The 21,567-nt window shown below is 32.8% G+C and overlaps 1 protein-coding gene across 2 annotated transcripts in view; it reads left to right on the top strand.

The window, feature by feature from the left end:
- The first annotated feature begins 3,143 nt into the window (after positions 1-3,143).
- Positions 3,144-21,567, top strand: part of LOC120417814 (putative mediator of RNA polymerase II transcription subunit 26) — a 210,080-nt gene continuing 191,656 nt past the window's right edge. Inside the window, exon 1 of one of the 2 annotated variants that reach the window (XM_039580017.2) lies at positions 3,144-3,416. In XM_039580017.2, coding sequence (XP_039435951.1) covers positions 3,292-3,416 — 125 coding nt within the window. In that variant the 5' untranslated portion in view covers positions 3,144-3,291. The remainder of the gene's footprint in view (positions 3,417-21,567) is intronic. The other variant, XM_039580019.2, reaches the window with a different exon arrangement.

Here is a 21,567-nt window from a genome sequence, read left to right on the forward strand (position 1 = left end):
GGAACGTTATTCGTTAACTCAGATTTTGGCGCGACTTTTGTCGACTGCCAATAGCAATTTAACATCTTTCTAACTACTTTTTAAAAATTCAAAAATCTTCATCATTTGAAGAAATTTTTGAGCGACTCGCCAAAGTTCTAAGTGATGAGGACTTCAGAAAAAGAAATATGCACAGGACATTTTTTATTGACTTTTAAGTTCATTTTTTGTCCCTTAAGTAAGATAAAAAAAACACTATTTTTAATTTTGTATGTTTTAGGGGTCTGAGAATGTCATCCTATCAGAAAATAACAGAAAAAAATTCTTTGACCAAATTATTATCTAAAAGTGATAAAATCGTGGTATAAAGGGGGGAAAATTGTGATCTTTCATAAAAAATCTAATATAAGGCCGTTGCAAATATTTTTCAAAGTTTATGTCACCCCCCCCCCCCCCCTTCAAAGTTGGCCTGAATAATCAGGGGGCAAAAAAAATATTTTTTCGAAAAACTTCAAAATTTTAATGAAAATTAAAGTTCAATCAACTGAAAATCAGTTAAAATGCATTCTCCCGCGTTTATAATCATATTTAGCATGTTTGAACTCCTTTGAAAACATTTTAAATTTTCATGAAATACCAATGTACAGTCCCACGAAAAGTTTTTTTTTGCGAAAAAAAAAATCCGTCAATACCTCGATATTTTCAAAACTAATGATTGGAAAGCAACTGTACGCCTGTAAAATTTCTTTTTAAAACACTTTTTTCATCCAAATGTCCCCTTACAACCTAGGCTTGTAATTTCAATTTTTATATATTTTTTTATTTTTTTGAGATATGTACCTACGTATAAAAATTGGGCAATTTATCTATTTTTATCATCAAAAATTGCAATTTATGATAGAATATGCTATGGGGGTAATTTGGACATGGCTTGTGGGGTAATTTGGACATACCTGAAAGTCTACCTGTCAGGCAAAAAAAAGTAACCTTCATGGTTGGTTGAGTTTTCAAAGGGATTTAGATAAATTTAGAGGAATTTAAAATGTCAAAACACTCAAAAAGAAATGTGAGTAATGAGAACTTTCACAAAACCCCTATTTTTTTAATTGAGATAAATTTATTCCAATATTCGAATTGATGAAAATCTGATTACTGTATATTTGGCGTTGAACTAGACTCTAATGTTGATTGCTTTTAATTAATTTCTTTGACATTTCTAATTTCTATGCTGGTTTACAATAATATTAAAATTTGAAGGCTACAGAATTAAAAAAAATTAATTAGTTCTATATAAAGATTGATTTCTAAAATCTAAACCTTTGATGACATATTGTGAGCAAACAATACTTCAAAATATAAAGCAATTACAAAACCAGGTTGAAGGATAAAAAACATGCTCAAAAAATCAAATGTTAAAGTTATTCTTCAACATGTGTCCAAATTACCCCACAAAAGGTGTCCATATTACCCCACAAGGTATGTCCATATTACCCCATAGGGGTGTTCATATTACCCCCACACAAAAATGTGGGGGTAATTTGGACACCTTTTAATTTTTGCGATAAAAATGGGTTTTTCATCAAAATTTATCGAAATGAATGACATTTTTCCATCAAATATGGTCTCTTTAAAATATCCATACAGCCCATGGTAGAGCAATTTCCTTAGGGTGCCCAAATTACCCCACACTCCCCTAGATACGGCTTTTGGTTGCTTAGATATGACCATGCAAAGATTAAAAAATAGGAAAAAGGAGATCTGCTCTGCTCTTTTCGAGAAAAAATATGTTAAAATTTCAAAATCAAAAATATTTTTTTTAAAGGAAAAGAATTCCATTTCCCAGAAAAGTTTTTTTATTACGTGATGTACTATTTATTTCAAAAAGTTATCAATTTTAAAGTGTTAAGAATTCGCCTTTTTGCGATTACTGCTGACAAAAGTGAAATTTTTCCTTTATAGTTGAATTGTTATAACTGCTGATTGATGAATTTTTCCTTCTTTAAAGATTAAAAACTTTCTTGACTTTTGAATCACAAGTCAACAAAGAATTCTCAAAAGCGATTCTAATATTGAATTAATGTCAAAAAATTAAGATTATTATGCCTATTGACCATTATGTCAAATGACCATTCTAGGGAGTGGGATTCTGGGAAATGAAGTTCTGGGAAATAGGATAGAACCGACCAAAACAACTTATTTTTGTCATTTTCTGGGCTTTCATTTACTGGGCTGGATTTTAAAATTCCACATCAATTTTTTTTATTGTAAAAAGCTATTCTTCTATTCTTCTATTCTTCTATTCTTCTATTCTTCTATTCTTCTATTCTTCTATTCTTCTATTCTTCTATTCTTCTATTCTTCTATTCTTCTATTCTTCTATTCTTCTATTCTTCTATTCTTCTATTCTTCTATTCTTCTATTCTTCTATTCTTCTATTCTTCTATTCTTCTATTCTTCTATTCTTCTATTCTTCTATTCTTCTATTCTTCTATTCTTCTATTCTTCTATTCTTCTATTCTTCTATTCTTCTATTCTTCTATTCTTCTATTCTTCTATTCTTCTATTCTTCTATTCTTCTATTCTTCTATTCTTCTATTCTTCTATTCTTCTATTCTTCTATTCTTCTATTCTTCTATTCTTCTATTCTTCTATTCTTCTATTCTTCTATTCTTCTATTCTTATATTCTTCTATTCTTCTATTCTTCTATTCTTCTATTCTTCTATTCTTCTATTCTTCTATTCTTCTATTCTTCTATTCTTCTTTTCTTCTATTCTTCTATTCTTCTATTCTTCTATTCTTCTATTCTTCTATTCTTCTATTCTTCTATTCTTCTATTCTTCTATTCTTCTGTTCTTCATCTTGATACTATTAGTTTCAGTATATGTTTTGTTGTGCAAATAGTATATAAATAAATACCCAAATTTCCTTTTCGAGTAAACTTATAAAATGGATCTGCTCTCAGCCATAAGCCAGAAGAGTACTTTTTAAAAACTATTATGTGCTCATTCTGTCACTAATCAACTTGTTTGTTCTCTCTCATTACAGATTTTTCCGGAGAGCTCCGCAACCTGTCGAATTTTAATGAGACCACTCTGTTGAACAAGTTTCAGTAGAACTTTCCAATACATTTTATTTTTTTCCCCGCTTTTTTAACCGATCTTGGGTAGGAAAACAGCCAGTGTCTCTGACCATCCCCTCCCCAAACCCCACTACAACTTGTTTGATTTGAGTGCAATCAAATTGTAACAGTAGACAAATTATCAATCAAACCGCAGTAGCTTCCGATAAATTCGAGGAAGAGCTCAACGAAAATGGCCACGATGCAGCGACGTTTGGTGCATAAGCAGTTCAACTCGCCAATCAATCTGTACTCGCAGCGCAACATCCAGGAAACGCTGGACCGTGAGCTGAAGCAGCTCTCGAACGGGGCCATCGGGTAAGTGCAATTTTGCCTTTTTTCGTGAGGGGAGGAAAAAAAGTCTTGGGATGAATAAATCACGTCCAGCAAATATTTTTCATTGGCTGGAAAATTTTAAATTCAATGAAAGTTGCAGCCCAAGACTGATGCAATTTTTCCCGGGACTTCCTCTTTCTCTGAAAAATGTTGTCGTTCTGGCTCGAAGAAAGAAAGCTGGGAAACTGCCCACGTAAGCCACCATCCGGTGCCACCTTCTTCTAAAACTTGCGCAAACTTTCCCGTTTCCGTTCCACGCTGCCCCTCGCTAAGGAAGAGCCTGTGATCCATTTTTAATCAGACTGAATGGGTTTCGGCCGAAGCAGGAGGTTCCGTTCAGTCGCTTCGGTCCCAAATCCCCGTGAGGAAAGTTGGGCTACAATTTTCAATCAACTCACTGATTTTGCAGTGGCGCATTAGCAAAAGTTTGTTTTTTTCTGCAAAAAAAAAAGTTTTGGCTGAAGATTTTTGGGGGTTATTTAAAAATTTTGTACTAACATTAAAAAAAAAGCATAAGTAAAAGTGCATTGAACCAATATTTTAATGAATTTCTAAAAAATAAAAATAAGAAGCCCTGACGTCTTCCTCACCAACTATGGTGTCTTCCGGAACACAAACATGTTAGCCTGCCACTTTATCCGAGCCCATTCTCATCCAATCACAATTCATCAGAGTTGCAGTTTTCGGGGAAAAATGAAAACATACCCAGAAAAGAACATGGATAGCTGACCCACTTCGAGACCAGCACCCCCCCCCCCCCCCCCCCCCCCCCTCACAGCAGCATCAGCATCAAAATCACATCCTCCTTTAGAACTCCGGAACTGATTTCAAACAATCAGCCCCAGTCATACCCACTCACCTACCGCAATACATCCTGGGCCCAACAGCCAACTTGAACATTTTTGGGGCTAGACTAAAACCAAACTAAACCAAACCTGCAAAAAAAAACCAAGCCAGCAAAGGCATTGACAAGGGTCCTTGTTGTTTGCCATGAAATATATTTCGCCTGTGGGAGCAGCACCAGCAGCAGGACGACGAAAGGCAAAACAGAATCATTTTCAATAAAAAATACTACCCGAAAAGGATCTGCTTTCTTCGTTCGTCTCCGGTTTTGTCCAAAGGATTCGGTTGCGCATTTTCTCAACTGGAAGGGAAATGTTTTGATTGTCACTGTGTCACCCCGGAGGTCCAGCCCTTCCCAAGGGGGGACGAAGACATTTCCATTAATTTGAACTACTGTGTACAAGGATCGACAACCTCAAAGTATTATGACCTGGGGGCCAAAGTTTGTGAAAAGTGTGCTCCGAAAGGTGAACATTGTGCTTAACACAAATTTCCATCTTTTAGCCCCTCCTGGGGCAAGTGTGTTGTGTTTCGAAATAGGAACGAAAAACTATATGAGACTTTTCCGGAGGCAAATTCGTAAGAGGGGATGAGCCAGATTTGGACATCAAAACAACTTTTGGCTCAGAAGATTCTAATTACACAGATTTGTGTTGATGCTAGATTTTAGTCTTAAATAAATTCCAAGCGCACAAGTTCTCATGAATTTCTAATCTATTTTTTGTTGAAAATTAAACCAAGAGTGCTTCTCTCAACAGTCGACATTATCGAAAGATTTCCGGTTAAAATTGGCAACCAAATCAAACTTAAAACTACTCCCTTATATGATTCTATGAATCCGTTTAATTCTATAAAAAAATACCACCGTCAAAGTCGTTTTCCCAACCACAAATCCACACGAGTCTCGTTTGCCAATATCCGAGGGCCACTTTAAAAAGTTGCACATCTCCGTGTAAGATCTTGCATCCCGTCGAGCCAATCGTCTGGTCTGGTTTTGTGATGATTTCAAACAGGCTCTTCGCTCGACTGTGTACACCACACAACATACAGTCTCATCCCACGATACCGTCATCATCAGAGATGCCCTCTGGAAGCAGCAGCAAGCAAACGAATCGAGGAATGCAATTGAGCACATCATCAAATACAGTTTGTATGGCGGCGCATAAAAAGCAAGAATCGGAACGGATCTGATGCTGGCAAAAAAAATAAGCAGCGCTAGAGCTAGGTCCAGGAGTCCGGAGGTCTGGTTCTGACTCGATGGGGCGAGATGCCGGGCACACTCGATGTAGCTTAGCGGCACGGAATGCCATCCCAGGATCCGTCCGAAGTCGGCCAATTGAGACGGTTGTGCAAATTTTATTGTGGAGTTTTGAGGGCATGTTTTTTTTTTGCTAGATACACTCAACTTTAAACGGGATATTCATAAATTATGCTTGTTAGGATAAATTAATTCATATTTAAGCTAAAATACATTTGTCATCACTATTTTCGAACCATAATGGAAAATTTTAGTTACAGAAAATGAGATTCAATACCACCAAATTTTTAATACAAATCATCTAATGTAATCCAATCATATCAAATCTAATCAAATTCAATTTAATTCTATCAAATATATTTTTTTCGAATATAATCTACTATAATCTAATAAAAATCCCATAAATTTTTATCAAATCATATCAAATCTTATCAAAGCTAATCAAATATTCATAAATGTAATCAAATCTTATCAAATTTAACAAAATCTTATCAAAGCTTATCAAATCTTATCAAGTTTTATCAAATCTTATCAAATCTAATCAAATTTTATCAAATCTCATCAAATCTTATCAAATCATAGCAAATCTTAACAAATCTTATAAAATCTTAACAAATCTTATCAAATCTTATCAATTATTATCAAATCAGATCAAATCAGATCAAATTGAAGAACTTGGTAGGCATGGTAACAATTATTGAAATATAGTTAGACATGTGATTTAAAACTCTGTAACCTTTCCTCTTCTACTATCCACCTTGAAGAGATGCACATGCACAATGGTGAAAAGTCTCTATAATATAACAAAAAAAAAATCAGATCAAATCTTATCAAATGTTATCCATTTTTTTCTAATCTTTTCAAATCTTATCAAATCTTTTCAAATCTTATCAAATCAGATCAAATCCTATCAAATTAGATCAAATCTTATCAAATGTTATCAAATTTTTCCTAATCTTTTCAAATCTTATCAAATCTTATCAAACCAGATCAAATGCAATCAAATCAAATCATATCAAACCCAATGAAATCTTATCAAATCAGATCAAATCAAATCAAATTTCATCTAGTACCATCATCAGGGGTAACATTGGGTCTGGGAGGTGAGATTGGGTCATACAAAAATGCTGAAATTTGTATGACCCAATCTCACCCCCAGACCCAATGTCACCCCTGATGACGGTACATTAAAATCCAATATAATAAAATCAAATGTAATTAAATCAATTTGATTAAAATCTAATCAAATAAAGTAAAATCTTTTCAAATCAAATGTGAGAAATTAATATGAAAAATATAAATATAAATATTTATATCACATATATAAATTGTGAATGTGATTAAAAAAAACTTACCAACGTTTTTTTTTTCAAGATGTATTATGAAGGTGAATTATTCTCAAAAAAAAAAATGCAATTAAAAACAAATCATGACGGGTTTTCGTAAAATTCGATTGTGTCACGTTCCCCAGAAAACCATTCCCCCGAATACCATTCCCCAGAAATCAATTCCCCAGAATGAACCGTTCCCCAGAAAACCATTCCCCAGAATGTATTATTACCCAGAAAACCATTCCCCAGAATGTACCGTTCCCTAGAAATATTTATCGTGGTGATTATAATTATTTCCAAATTAAAAAAAAATCCAAAATTTTCTAAATATTCTAAATTTTCAAAATTTTCAAAATTTTCAAAATTTTCAAAATTTTCAAAATTTTCAAAATTTTCAAAATTTTCAAAATTTTCAAAATTTTCCAAATTTTCCAAATTTCCAAAATATTCAAAATATTCAAAATATTCAAAATATCCAAAATATCCAAAATATCCAAAATTTCCAAAATTTCCAAAATTTCCAAAATTTTCAAATTTTCTAAAATTTTCAAAATTTTTAAAATTTACAAAATTTTCAATATTTCCAAAATTTCCAAAATTTCCAAAATTTCCAAAATTTCCAAAATTTCCAAAGTTTTTAAAATTTCCAAAATTTCCAAAATTTCCAAAATTTCCAAAATTTCCAAAATTTCCAAAATTTCCAAAATTTCTAAAATTTCCAAAATTTCCAAAATTTCCAAAAATTTCTAAAAATTCCAAATTTTCCAAAAATTTTAAAAAAATCAAAATTTCCATAATTTCAAATTTTTAAAAAACTAAAAAAAATAAAATTCAAAAGCTTTGATTTTTTTTTAATTTTAAAATTTCTTTTCTCTTTAATTTTTTGATTTTGACTTACCATTGACAAATTATGATCATAATATTTAGATCGAAAAATCTCGAACGTGATGCGAGAAATAAAGATTGAAATATTACGCCCGAGTGCAATAATCACCACGTTAACTTGTGTCAGCAGTTATTACAAGGCTAGAAAGTTTTCCCTTCTTTAAAGAAAGGAAAACTTTACTGACTGATACAAGTTGAATTTTACGTTTAAAAGGGAGGAGGAGAGTTTTCCCTTCTTTAAGGAAGGGAAAAATTTATAGCCTTGTTATTATAACTGCTGACACGGGTTTAATTTTCCCTTCTTTAAGTAAGGGAAAAAAACTTGACCACTTACACAACTTTTTAAATTTGTTATCACTAGTCAAGAGAGTTTTTCCTTATGGAAACAAGAAAGAATACAAGAAAAAAAAACTTTAAAGCGAAAATTCAACTTCTGTTAGCAGATATCACAAGTCAAGACAGTTTTCCCTTCTTTAAAGAAGGTGAAATTCAACTTGTGTCAGGAGACCTTAAAAGAAGGAAAAATTAGTCAGTTATTGTAAGTCAAGAGTGTTTTCTTCTTCCAAAACTGATAAATTAAATTTTGTCACCTTAAATCAAATTTAGAAAATTTAAATCATCATGCCAAATGAGCAATATGCAAAAGGTCAAATATGTCAAATGGAATTATACCAATGCCACCCATAATCATATTTTAATTTTAACAAACATTTTTCTTCTTTGCAAAATAAAAATAGCATTCACGGAAAACAAGAAATAATAAGAAACTGCAATTTCTTCGGCATTTGTATAACAAATTTAACATGACTGAAAAAGAAGGGAAAATTTCTTAGAATAATAGAACGAGTCATAAGCCGAATTAACATTTTCTGTTATTTTCTCAAGAATTGTTGTCAAAAAAAAGGAAAATTTCTTGGCATGGATAAAATAACCTTGTCTAATTTTTATATTTTCTAAGAAATTTCAAACAAACTAATATTTGAAACTACTTTGATTTTTCGAGAAAGAAACTTTTCTGGGGAATGGTTTTCTGGGAAATGGTACATTCTGGGGAATAGTTTTCTGGGAAATGGTACATTCGGGGGAATGGTTTTCTGGGGAATGGTTTTCTGGGGAATGGTTTTCGGGGGAATGGTTTTCTGGGGAACGTGACACAATCGTAAAATTCTATTCTATTCTATTTCTTTTCTATTTCTTTTGACAATTGAGCAGTTCTCTCAGATTTTGGTCATTCGTTGTTTTTGTATTTTTTAATCCAACTGAAACTTTTTTGGTGCCTTTGGTATGACCAAAGAAGCCATTTTGCATCATTAGTTTGTCCATATAATTTTCCATACAAATTTGGCAGCTGTCCATACAAACATGATGTGAAAGTGAAATTAAAAATCACCCAAATTTTTTTACCGTGTATAATCTTTTTCCAGTGTAGTCCGTATTCATACCTACAACTTTGCCGAAGACACCAAATCGATCAAAAAATTCCTTCAAAAGATACAGATTTTAGAATTTTCACATATCATGTTTGTTTGGACAGCTGCCAAATTTGTTTGGAAAATTATATGGACAAACTAATGATGCATAATGGCTTCTTTGGGCATACCGAAGGCACCAAAAAAGTTTCAGTCGGATTAAAAAATACAAAAATTAAAATTGAAGAAAAAAGACCGATTTCGTAGAGAATTGCTCAGTTAGAAACAGAATTTGGATGCTGAGAAAAAGCATCTTGAAGTTTCAATTTTAAGAAAAAAATAGATTTTTTGGAGTCGTTTAATTGAGATGAAATGAGATTTGTTGTAGTCGATTAATAACCTTTTATTTTCCAACTGGCAATATCTCTGAAATTATTGGTTCGATTTTCAGAATTAAAAATTGAAATATTTGCGGAATTTTCAGCTTTTGAAGTAAAAATAATATTTAGAACAAAATGGCTTCTTTTGACAAAGTTTCATCTAAAGTAAATAATACAAAATAAAATTCTCGAAAGAATAGGAATTTATGACCTTCGACCATGGTCGATTTCGGAAATAGTATAATGCTACCCTCCTGCTAACCCCTCTAAATTTAATTTAAAAGATTACTAGTCCCCATCCAAAGTATCACTCCAAGCTGAAATAATTACTAATCCTTCAAGTTACCGCTTCATACAAAAATCCTTTAAATGAAAATTTGACGAAAAATTTGATGAAAAACAAATAACTGAGGATTTTAACTGAAAAATACTAGCAAAACAATTAGGAAAAACTAGTGGATTTTTTGAATATTCCATGTTCAGTATAAAAATCCTGGACTCAATTGTCAGTCATTTTGACAGTCCTAGAAAATTGTTCTATGATGACTTTCCATTGATTGGTTGACCAATTGAGGTCAACAATCCTTCCCCCCTTAAGATTTTTATACTAACATTTTAGAAAACATAGAATCTTCACAAAAAAATCCAAAAAAAAATACACTTGTTTTTCCAAATTGTTTTGCATGTATTTTTCAGTCATAGCACCTAATCATTTGTTTTTGTTCAAATTTTTCGTTAAATTACTTTTTACTTGATGGGTAACTTGGAGGGGTATTTTGGAGGGGTATTTTGGAGGGGTATTTTGGAGGGGTATTTTGGAGGGTTGTTTGGATGGGTATTTTGGAGAGGGACTAGTAATTATTTAAATCTAGAGGGCACTTCACTAAGTTCGAAAGGGTTGAAAGAGGGAAAAAATAGTTAAAAAAATACTTTATTTCAAAAATCTAGCATAATATTCATTTTTTTTTTTTTTTTGATCAAAAAATAACACAACATATTACGAATATTTTAACAGTTATTCTAAAGTAAAATATCAAAGAATCCATTACAATATTGGTATACCTAGATAGACAAAATCGACAACCAGAGAGATTCACGTCCATCGCTCATTATTCTGTCAATCAAAAACGTCTCGCTGTCTGTCAATTAACCTCATTGTCATGGACCACCACTACAGGCGCTTCAAGACGACATCTGCTAAAATTCTAATTTGCACAGAAGCTTATTAGAACCACTTAAAGACACATCAAAATTACAATAAACTTTAACAACCGTTCGAAACTATCGCAAAATTGGCGTCACGTTAGTCTTGAACGACCCCCTCACTGCTCGCCCATAAAGCTCGCCCAGAACAAGTTGCCAACAAAGACCATTCAAAGTTTACGCTTTGAGTTTTTAATGCTGCAATGCATTCCCCTCGATCGAGCACCCTCTCTGGATGGGACGAAAGATGTGCAAACGATGGTTGCAGGATTACACCAGCAACATCAGTTTGAGCATCGTTTTACACAGAGTTTTACCCCTTGCAGATGCGAGATGTGCTGTAAAATGAGATAATTTGTTTACTCGCGACTGGGAAATTAAATGCTCGAAATTGCATTCGAGAATCAAGCGAACAGTTAAGCTAATTAACTTGAAGCAAGAGTGAGGGTGTGGGGGTGGGGACGACTTTGCCGAGTTTATACAGCGAGTTTAAACTTTTAAATTTTTGAAGAACTTTTACTCTCCAACCGAGTTGTAGCATTCGTTTGGTAACAGAGTCACACAAAACGGTGGTCTTATGGCTCGGAACAGCGCTCAAAGCACTCTCGTCGTCGAGCAGGAAGGAACAAATTCATGTATGCTAATTAATTAGTGTTGCAATTAATTCCTTTTCTCGCTAATTAGATTTGAACGTGAGATGAATGTTGGCTCTTTTTCCCATCTGATTTTTTTTGTGCGCCTTCAGGATGGTGGTGAAGCTTTCGTTACTTGGCACCTTTGCTAGGTCATGGCGGAAGAAGCTGTCTGGACAATGCAGGGGTTCCCAAAACTATCACAATTTCATATCTTAAGAGCGATGCACGATTCGTGAGAACTCCTGCCCTGCAGTGAACCTTCTGCGCTCAGATATAGATGGCGCTCCGGCCTTTGATTGGAATTAATGGAGCGTCCGTGTGCAACCGGAGACGACGACGAAAAAACCCGGAGTAGAGACGCAAATCCGGAGCGAAGATCGGATTGGAGGACGAATCACCGGAAAGCGGAAACTTCTCATTTATGCAAAGCACTGCTGCCGGGGTGTAAATGTGAATAAAGATTGCCAGATTGTCCCGTTGTTTTTCTTTTCTCCGCTCTCCGGCACCAGGAACACCGAGTCGCAGTGTCTCCCACACCAAATTCAATTATCATTTGCCGGGAATCGTCCGTCTCCGCTGGACATCGAGACATCCGGCCACGTCCAGCCAGGGTGGCTTCCGGTGTGGCGTTCTTTGCAAACTGTTTCGATTTTTTTTGCTGCTCCCTCTCAAGCGAGAAATACCTCACTTTTGCACGGAAACAGGACGGAATTAATGTCCAATTAGAAACGAACGGCACGTGACCCCTCGGGGGTTTGTTTTGCTGGATGTTTCCTGTGAAGCGTGACCCCCTCTCCCTCCACATTTCTACAGTTGAAGCTTTGGTAAATAGATACTTCCGATGTCGAAGAAAATCCCAGAAGACGGTGACTCCGTTGTCACCTCTTGGGTTGATTTGGCAGGGTGATTGTATGCAGTAATTAGGGATAATTTGGGGACTTTGGCGAGCGAAAATCACCAAACCATTAGGCATAATGAGAAGTGTTTAACGGTGCACATCAACCAGAGCTTTTGCACCCAGATTTTTGTTACAGACATTTAAGTATCTTCAAAACTACGGGATCTATCGATATATTTGTTTATTCATTCCCCAAGCTACTATTTCCATAAATATTTACAACAAAATTTGACAATTTTTATAATCAAATTATTCCAGGAATGGGTCCGTAATCTCAACAACTTTAGAATAAGAAGACAACGACTTTCTTGGTTGCTGTGTACCCTTAATTTGCTTTGTAGCAAGAATGATGATTTACTAGAATGTATCCAAAAATCTCACAGTTTATCTCATATCATTAATGATATTTCATTTTAAAAACTTTTAAATTAAAATGTGAAAATAACCACAACAAATTACAACTAGATTTTTCAATCCCTTTTCACCAAGAAGCAAAGAACGACAAACCCAATTACAACTCCCTGTAAAATTATCCTCATAAAAATTACACACATTGCTGATTCGAAACATTTTTCATAACCTCACACAAAAGAAGCTGCAAGCACAAACGGAAACAGTTGTAGTGGAAACAACAGCATAAAAAAACAACAACCCCAACCCTAGAGAAGCGCAACTTTTATGCATCAAGATAAAAATTAAACCCCGGCAAAGGCAGCATAAATAATATTGCAAACAGTCCGAAAAGCCGGAAGTGCCTTCTCTTCATTATTTATTCAAATGTGCGAGACAGTGATAAAATACACTCCTCACCGAAAAACCCCCCCGTTTCTTCCAGTCAGCTCGGAAATGTTGTTGCATTCAGCAACGAATGTGTGCAACAGTATGTGGAAAGTTGGTTTAGCTCGCTGGCTTTGCCAGGCTGTTTCGTGAGTAGGACTCATGCTACACATATTATACTTAGTATGTATATCAAACAAACTTTGGATCCTCCGTATTTGGGTGTGTGTACGTACTGTCATTATGAGGGTGAAGAGTGGTACAAGATAGCAGCAGTTGGTATGATTACCTCCTTGCCTTTGTATGTTTACCACCCCTACCACAGTGGTGCTACCACTACTACTGCAAGCAACAACCAGCATCCGGTTGGTCTTCTTGACCCTTTGAAGCTCGCAGAAATGAACGAGAATAATTGAAGAAGAATTCAGTCATTATTTGTTTTAATCATCTTTGATCGCATTTTTATTACGAGGTATTTAACGTTTGCAAAAATTGGGTATGGTTTCTGACCTTAACATTGAAAAAAGCACAGCTTTTGACCGACGTAAAATGGTAGATTATCCAAATGATATTTTGCATTTTATGACAAGTTTACAAAGTTTGTATTTGAAGCAAGCTGCCAAGATATCGTCAGTTGAAAACTGAAGGATAATTGGATGACCTTTAAAAATCACATAATGTATAAAGGTATTTTTTATTATTATATTTTTCTTTCTTTGTATCTGTATCTCAGCAACTTACTGTAAAAAATTGGTAAATTGTCAAACATTAATTGTAAAATCTTTATTTTATTTAAATTCCTAATCCATTTTCTTGTTTTTTTGTTCCGAAATGGAAGTGATTTATTGAACCATCTACCATTTTTGCTTCTCACCCGAGACTGTAATCCAAAACACGTATAGAAAATAATTAGGTTTCAACATAATTAAAGCTAATGCAATACCGTGAAATGATAAATAATCAATAAAGCATATGGTGCCTTAACGATTAGTTGTGCGTAGCAAACTATTTTAATACACAGAAAAAAAGTTGAATTTTAAAAGGTTGAAAATTTGGTTGGTTGAATATAACCTCTTTTTAGAGTAGTTTTACCTAAAAAACGTGTACAAATATGAAACTGATGAAAATTCATCAGAAAATGATGAAAATTCACCAGTTTCTGATGTAATATTAAAAAGGCTATAACTTAGGCAAAATTTTATTTATTTTCAAAATTCAAAATGCATCTGAAAGGGCTTAAAAAATGCAACAAAATGCAGGATAGAGCATCCCAATTGGTTAAATCTAAAGGGAGTTATTGGCATTTTAGTGAATAAATAGTATAATTTTCAAACTCAAATAAAAAAGTGTTCCATCCAGATATCAACTCGGTTCGACCTACAGCTTGTAGGGGACATCTGGGACTACCATCTGAGACAGAGAACGCTTTGGGTAAGGCAGTTTAACATATTAAATAGACAGTTTTTCTTTTAGTGAATTTTTTGGTTGTAAATTTATGCTCGGGGGACACCTTAGATCTCATTTTCTGGTGATAATTTTATCATATTCGTGTTCTTAAGACAATTTCACAACAGAAACACGCATAAAAATGTTTATTGTGATCCATTTTAACCCTTTAAAAAATAAAAGTTAAAAAAATAAAAAGCTGCTTTTTTCTGGTGTCATCTAGTATCCTTGGAAACGAGCTTGATTTTCAATAAATGTGAATGTGTGCTTTGCTCGTGGACTCGCTCTTAAACATTTTTTAGACACTTAATCTGTCACCATTCCCTGATGAATATTACCATATTTTTTTCTACGTAGAATTCGTTTATTTTTTTTAGCCAAATAATGCATAATTGTTATACATCGCAGCATATTGTAACTTGTGAACAATTTTTTAAACAGAAAAATCACAACTATTATAAACCGGCCATAAATAGCATATTTTTTCAATATTCAAATTTATAATTAATTTATATTTGACTTTTTCCTGAACTTTTTATGTCCTTTTTGTTGATGAGAGTTTTAAGACAAGAAGTCGTTTTTTTTAATATTTATATTTTTGCATGGGATAAAAACTCATTTTTGAAGGTACATTTCAATATATAAGCCAAATCGGTTGAGGTTTAGTGGAAAAAATCCTTTATGAATATTTTGCATTGCTATTGAATTAACACCACCATGCGGCAAAATTGCTAGAAAAAAAAATTCTTTTATATTTTTCTCAATTTTTTCTCCATACAAATTTTTAGGATCGACCACCGAAGCTAAACAGATTTGGCACCGATATTAAATTTTGCTAAAGATTACAAAAAAGTAGTGTTACCTCAGTTTTGCCTTTCTCACTCGAAAAATTAACTTCATAAATACGCTTCCTAGACCTTTTTTTGAGTATAAGGAGCGTGCATAAACCACGTGGCCTATAAAATTCAAATTTTAAAATTTTTTTTTTTTTTTGTGAGGAAGGCATCAATCACTGCACAGTGTTCGGAATGGCAAAATTAGGTGAAATATATTGATAACACCTTTATTTGACGTCCTAGCCAAATGGTGTCTTCGGAAGAGTTGTTGTACTTGTTGTAGAGAAGAAAATTTCATGAAAGTTTGTCGAAGGCGTAAAATTTGTAGCTCTTAATCTACTCGAGATATACGCCATTTTTGCAAAAATGGTCCAAAAAAGCACTATTTTGGTGATAACTCAAAATGATAGCGTTTCAGCGGCCTACTATGTTCTGTGCACTGTGGTGGTTTAAAAAAGGATTTTCTCAGTTTTTTGTCACAAATAATTTTACACCCTAAAAAATTAAAATGGATGAATTGTGTTAACGGTAATGCAAAAACTATTTATAAGTACACTAGTCCCCAAAGGGTTTCAACCTGGCCAACCGGGGAGAAAAGGGCTCCCAGCGAGAAGATTCTCGTGCCACCGCTACTTCAACCGTCCGTTCGTCCATCCGTCAGTGAGTTGATTTTGTACGTTTCCGCTTCCGCATTTCTTGCCGAGGAAGCTGTGTGCCGGCCGTGGTGCATCGTGGCGTCATCCGGGTAGGAAGCGGTTGTTGTATCACTTTCGGTGCGCCAGTTGGTCCCGGCTGTGGCTTTCTGGCTTGTTGGCCGGCCCGCTTGGATTGGTGTGTGCACTTATTTTCAAGCTGGCAGTTTAAGATACCGTCAGAAATTATTACTTAGTTTGAAGAAATGGCAACATATGGAAATGCTTGTTAAAGAAGTTCATAAGTTCGTATTAGCTATTTGGAAAATTCGCTTCCTTTGGAATGTTGAAAATTACCATTGAACAATATCCAAATACCACAAGTCTCCCTCTCAAAGAACAAAGTGATAAGCCCCAGCTCCAAATGTAAAGCTGTCTTATCAACAACACATCCCTTTCTAAAGCATATTTTGGCTATGTTGTCCCACGTTGTTCAAACTCTTTTCTCCTCCCAAAGGGGGGGAAAGCTCTCGTTTGTCTATCGCCTCGTTAGACACGCTGAAAAATCGGATGGGAGGGTTATAAAGTAATCTACATGACATTTCGGGGACGAGGAAAGAAAAGCTCACTCAGTGCGGGGGAGTGTACACAAGTACACAACAACACATATAAATTACATTACAATCTACGACGACTTCCAGGGGCGGTGTTTGTGTTTGTGTTGATGGTCCTCCCCCCAGGCCAAACAACACCCGTCAGCCAGCGCAGCGCAACAAATGTTGGTTGGGAGAGCAAAAGTTTCCTTTTGCATTGTGCAGTGTGCAGGATTTGTTTTCGCACGATAAAAAGTAAATTTAATCTTGCTGGCAACTGTTATGATCTGTCAGGGTGCAATTTCATGCGACAGCTCCAAGAAGGGGGAGTGTTGTCTTGCTGAGGACTGCTACAAATTTATTTCTGTTTTGTGACATTTATCCACATGAACTTTGGCGAGAAGCTTATTAAATTAAACTCTTTAAAAACTGTAGTCAAATAGATCAAACAGTTCTAATTAGTTTCACACTTTAATGGACTTGAAACATAATTGGATTTCTAAGCACTACTCAACAATAAATTTAAAATCTACTAATTGACCCTTGTTACAAAGCGAAGCGAAACCGTAGGATGAAATCTCGAGGACCGTAAAATCACTGCCATCGTTACCGCCACTTGACGTGTTTGCACAAAACATCAAGAAACTTTCAAGAGACTCTCGACTGGTGAAGAAAGTTGATATACCTACCTCCTGCAAGGAGTCACGGTCCAACCAAATCAAGGCTCAAGGGTGCATAATGTTTACGTTGAAGCGGGGGTGCTCCGTCTATCCCTAAATGCATATTATGAACCTCTTCAAGGAGGGCTCTTGAGCGAAAATTGAGAGCAGCATCCTCTTGAACCGCAAACCTGCGCTTCTTCTACTGCTTGTTAGTTAAAGATGCCAATTTAAACATGAGGTTCGTCGAGCTCCAAACCTTCCTGGGTGCTCCTGGGAGGCAATAAAAGCTCCCACATTCACGAAGCTCGACGGTAGCTTTCATTTTCGTTGGCCCGTTTTTGCTCGTGTTGTCACTGCCTCAAAAGACGAAATATTTTTGACCAAAAATATGCTCCTCGGGTTGGCTGACTGCATCCTTCTTCCTCGTCCTGGTAGGTGCGTCGTCCTTGCTGAACTAGGTTTCGGGAGAAGATGAAATATTCAGGATGCTGTAAGTGGCTGCCCTTAGTCATCTTTTACCCAGCGGCTCCAGGTAAACATCGTGCACTGCTATGCGACTCTTCAATACGAGATGAGAACATATTACTGGAATCGAAGTCAAAGTTATACATTTCGCTAAATGCTCTACCAAATCTTTTCCTTTCTCAAAAAACACAAGAAGGGCCACTGCTGGCTGCTCTCCCCTATTTTCGGAATCATTTTTTGTCCCTCCACTTGCACCACACAACCGTCAAAAGGACACACGGAATCCTGGAAAGGAAGAAGCCACCCACGAACTTTGATGCAACCCACCAACCCACATACCCGAAAACAGATGGGGTTGCGCCTTTGAAATGTCAAAATGGTCCATTGCCATATTTACTGCAATCTTTGTCCTCGACCGTTTGCCGGGGTGGAGTCCTTTTTCTTGGAGGCATACCGCGCTGGGAGACTCGTTTGAATGGGCCATCCTTTTTCTAGTGCTTCAAATAAATTCCAGCATCAAAGGAAACGCACGTGGAATATGAACGGTTGCGTCGGAATTCCTAATTTCGCAACAGGATACTAAGTCAAGAGGTTGATTCAGGGAAGCTGATGGCAAAGCTTTTGAAATGCTTTGCTATTGGAGTTCAACACACGGAAATAAGATACAAAAAAACAAAAATACAAAAAAACAAAAATTCAAACATACAAAAATACAAAAATACAAAAATACAAAAATACAAAAATACAAAAATACAAAAATACAAAAATACAAAAATACAAAAATACAAAAATACAAAAATACAAAAATACAAAAATACAAAAATACAAAAATACAAAAATACAAAAATACAAAAATACAAAAATACAAAAATACAAAAATACAAAAATACAAAAATACAAAAATACAAAAATACAAAAATACAAAAATACAAAAATACAAAAATACAAAAATACAAAAATACAAAAATACAAAAATACAAAAATACAAAAATACAAAAATACAAAAATACAAAAATACAAAAATACAAAAATACAAAAATACAAAAATACAAAAATACAAAAATACAAAAATACAAAAATACAAAAATACAAAAATACAAAAATACAAAAATACAAAAATACAAAAATACAAAAATACAAAAATACAAAAATACAAAAATACAAAAATACAAAAATACAAAAATACAAAAATACAAAAATACAAAAATACAAAAATACAAAAATACAAAAATACAAAAATACAAAAATACAAAAATACAAAAATACAAAAATACAAAAATACAAAAATACAAAAATACAAAAATACAAAAATACAAAAATACAAAAATACAAAAATACAAAAATACAAAAATACAAAAATACAAAAATACAAAAATACAAAAATACAAAAATACAAAAATACAAAAATACAAAAATACAAAAATACAAAAATACAAAAATACAAAAATACAAAAATACAAAAATACAAAAATACAAAAATACAAAAATACAAAAATACAAAAATACAAAAATACAAAAATACAAAAATACAAAAAATACAAAAATACAAAAATACAAAAATACAAAAATACAAAAATACAAAAATACAAAAATACAAAAATACAAAAATACAAAAATACAAAAATACAAAAATACAAAAATACAAAAATACAAAAATACAAAAATACAAAAATACAAAAATACAAAAATACAAAAATACAAAAATACAAAAATACAAAAATACAAAAATACAAAAATACAAAAATACAAAAATACAAAAATACAAAAATACAAAAATACAAAAATACAAAAATACAAAAATACAAAAATACAAAAATACAAAAATACAAAAATACAAAAATACAAAAATACAAAAATACAAAAATACAAAAATACAAAAATACAAAAATACAAAAATACAAAAATACAAAAATACAAAAATACAAAAATACAAAAATACAAAAATACAAAAATACAAAAATACAAAAATACAAAAATACAAAAATACAAAAATACAAAAATACAAAAATACAAAAATACAAAAATACAAAAATACAAAAATACAAAAATACAAAAATACAAAAATACAAAAATACAAAAATACAAAAATACAAAAATACAAAAATACAAAAATACAAAAATACAAAAATACAAAAATACAAAAATACAAAAATACAAAAATACAAAAATACAAAAATACAAAAATACAAAAATACAAAAATACAAAAATACAAAAATACAAAAATACAAAAATACAAAAATACAAAAATACAAAAATACAAAAATACAAAAATACAAAAATACAAAAATACAAAAATACAAAAATACAAAAATACAAAAATACAAAAATACAAAAATACAAAAATACAAAAATACAAAAATACAAAAATACAAAAATACAAAAATACAAAATACAAAAATACAAAAATACAAAAATACAAAAATACAAAAATACAAAAATACAAAAATACAAAAATACAAAAATACAAAAATACAAAAATACAAAAATACAAAAATACAAAAATACAAAAATACAAAAATACAAAAATACAAAAATACAAAAATACAAAAATACAAAAATACAAAAATACAAAAATACAAAAATACAAAAATACAAAAATACAAAAATACAAAAATACAAAAATACAAAAATACAAAAATACAAAAATACAAAAATACAAAAATACAAAAATACAAAAATACAAAAATACAAAAATACAAAAATACAAAAATACAAAAATACAAAAATACAAAAATACAAAAATACAAAAATACAAAAATACAAAAATACAAAAATACAAAAATACAAAAATACAAAAATACAAAAATACAAAAATACAAAAATACAAAAATACAAAAATACAAAAATACAAAAATACAAAAATACAAAAATACAAAAATACAAAAATACAAAAATACAAACATACAAACATACAAAAATACAAAAATACAAAAATACAAAAATACAAAAATACAAAAAAGCATTTTCATTTTTCATTTCATTTATTGGATTGTTTTGGCAAAAACATCAGTGCAGTAATTATCCTAAGCTGAGATATGGGGTACCTTTCAACAGCTGACTAATTCAAACGGTGTTAGAGTTTACTGGTACACGAGAGAAAAATTGAGCAGGGGAAGGAAAAAAGTTACAAAATAACCTTCGAAATTGCTAATAGATAGGGGATAGTTAGAGGAAAGGAGGTATTTCTTATTCTAATATCACATCAAGGAAAAAAGCATTTTAACCTTTAAATATTCCTTTATATCTTCATTAAGCCACATTCAATCAAATTCTAATGACTCATCTATTTTTAACGATACCAGCTGATTGTCTGGCAGTCAATGCATGATGGCAATAGAAAACAAGGAAGAAAAAAAAAATGCTCTGCAATTCACTAATTGCTCATCCACCAAACACTGAAGCACGGTGACGACGGTGATGGCGGCGCAGTTTTTCGAACTTTCTACCCGCGCCATCATCGCGAAAGAGTGGATGAATCACTGCCGCTGCTGTACTCGTGACGGTGGCGGTTTGTTGATCTCTCACTCGTTCGGCGCAATTGTCGCACGTTGGCGAAAGCCAGACCACCGCTGACTGACTGATCCTGGCCATCAATCAACCGGCTAGGGCTTACTCACGGACCAATTGATGGTAGTGGTGTGGTTTATTTTTTTAATTTTTCTGATTTACTTTAATATTTTTATTTGCTGAAAAAACTTAATTTGAACTCATGCACTCCAGAGAAATTTTGATAGGTAACCAACTTGATTTCACTAAAATTGTATGTTTTTAAACATATTGATCATTTCTCCAAAAAAAAATCCATTCATATCGTCGTAAGTGTATTGCACCTTAAAGTGTAAACAGTAAACAAATCCCATTTCACCGACATACACCAAC

The sequence above is a fragment of the Culex pipiens genome, chromosome 3, assembly GCF_016801865.2.
Source record: "Culex pipiens pallens isolate TS chromosome 3, TS_CPP_V2, whole genome shotgun sequence".
NCBI classification, from domain to species: Eukaryota; Metazoa; Arthropoda; class Insecta; order Diptera; family Culicidae; genus Culex; species Culex pipiens.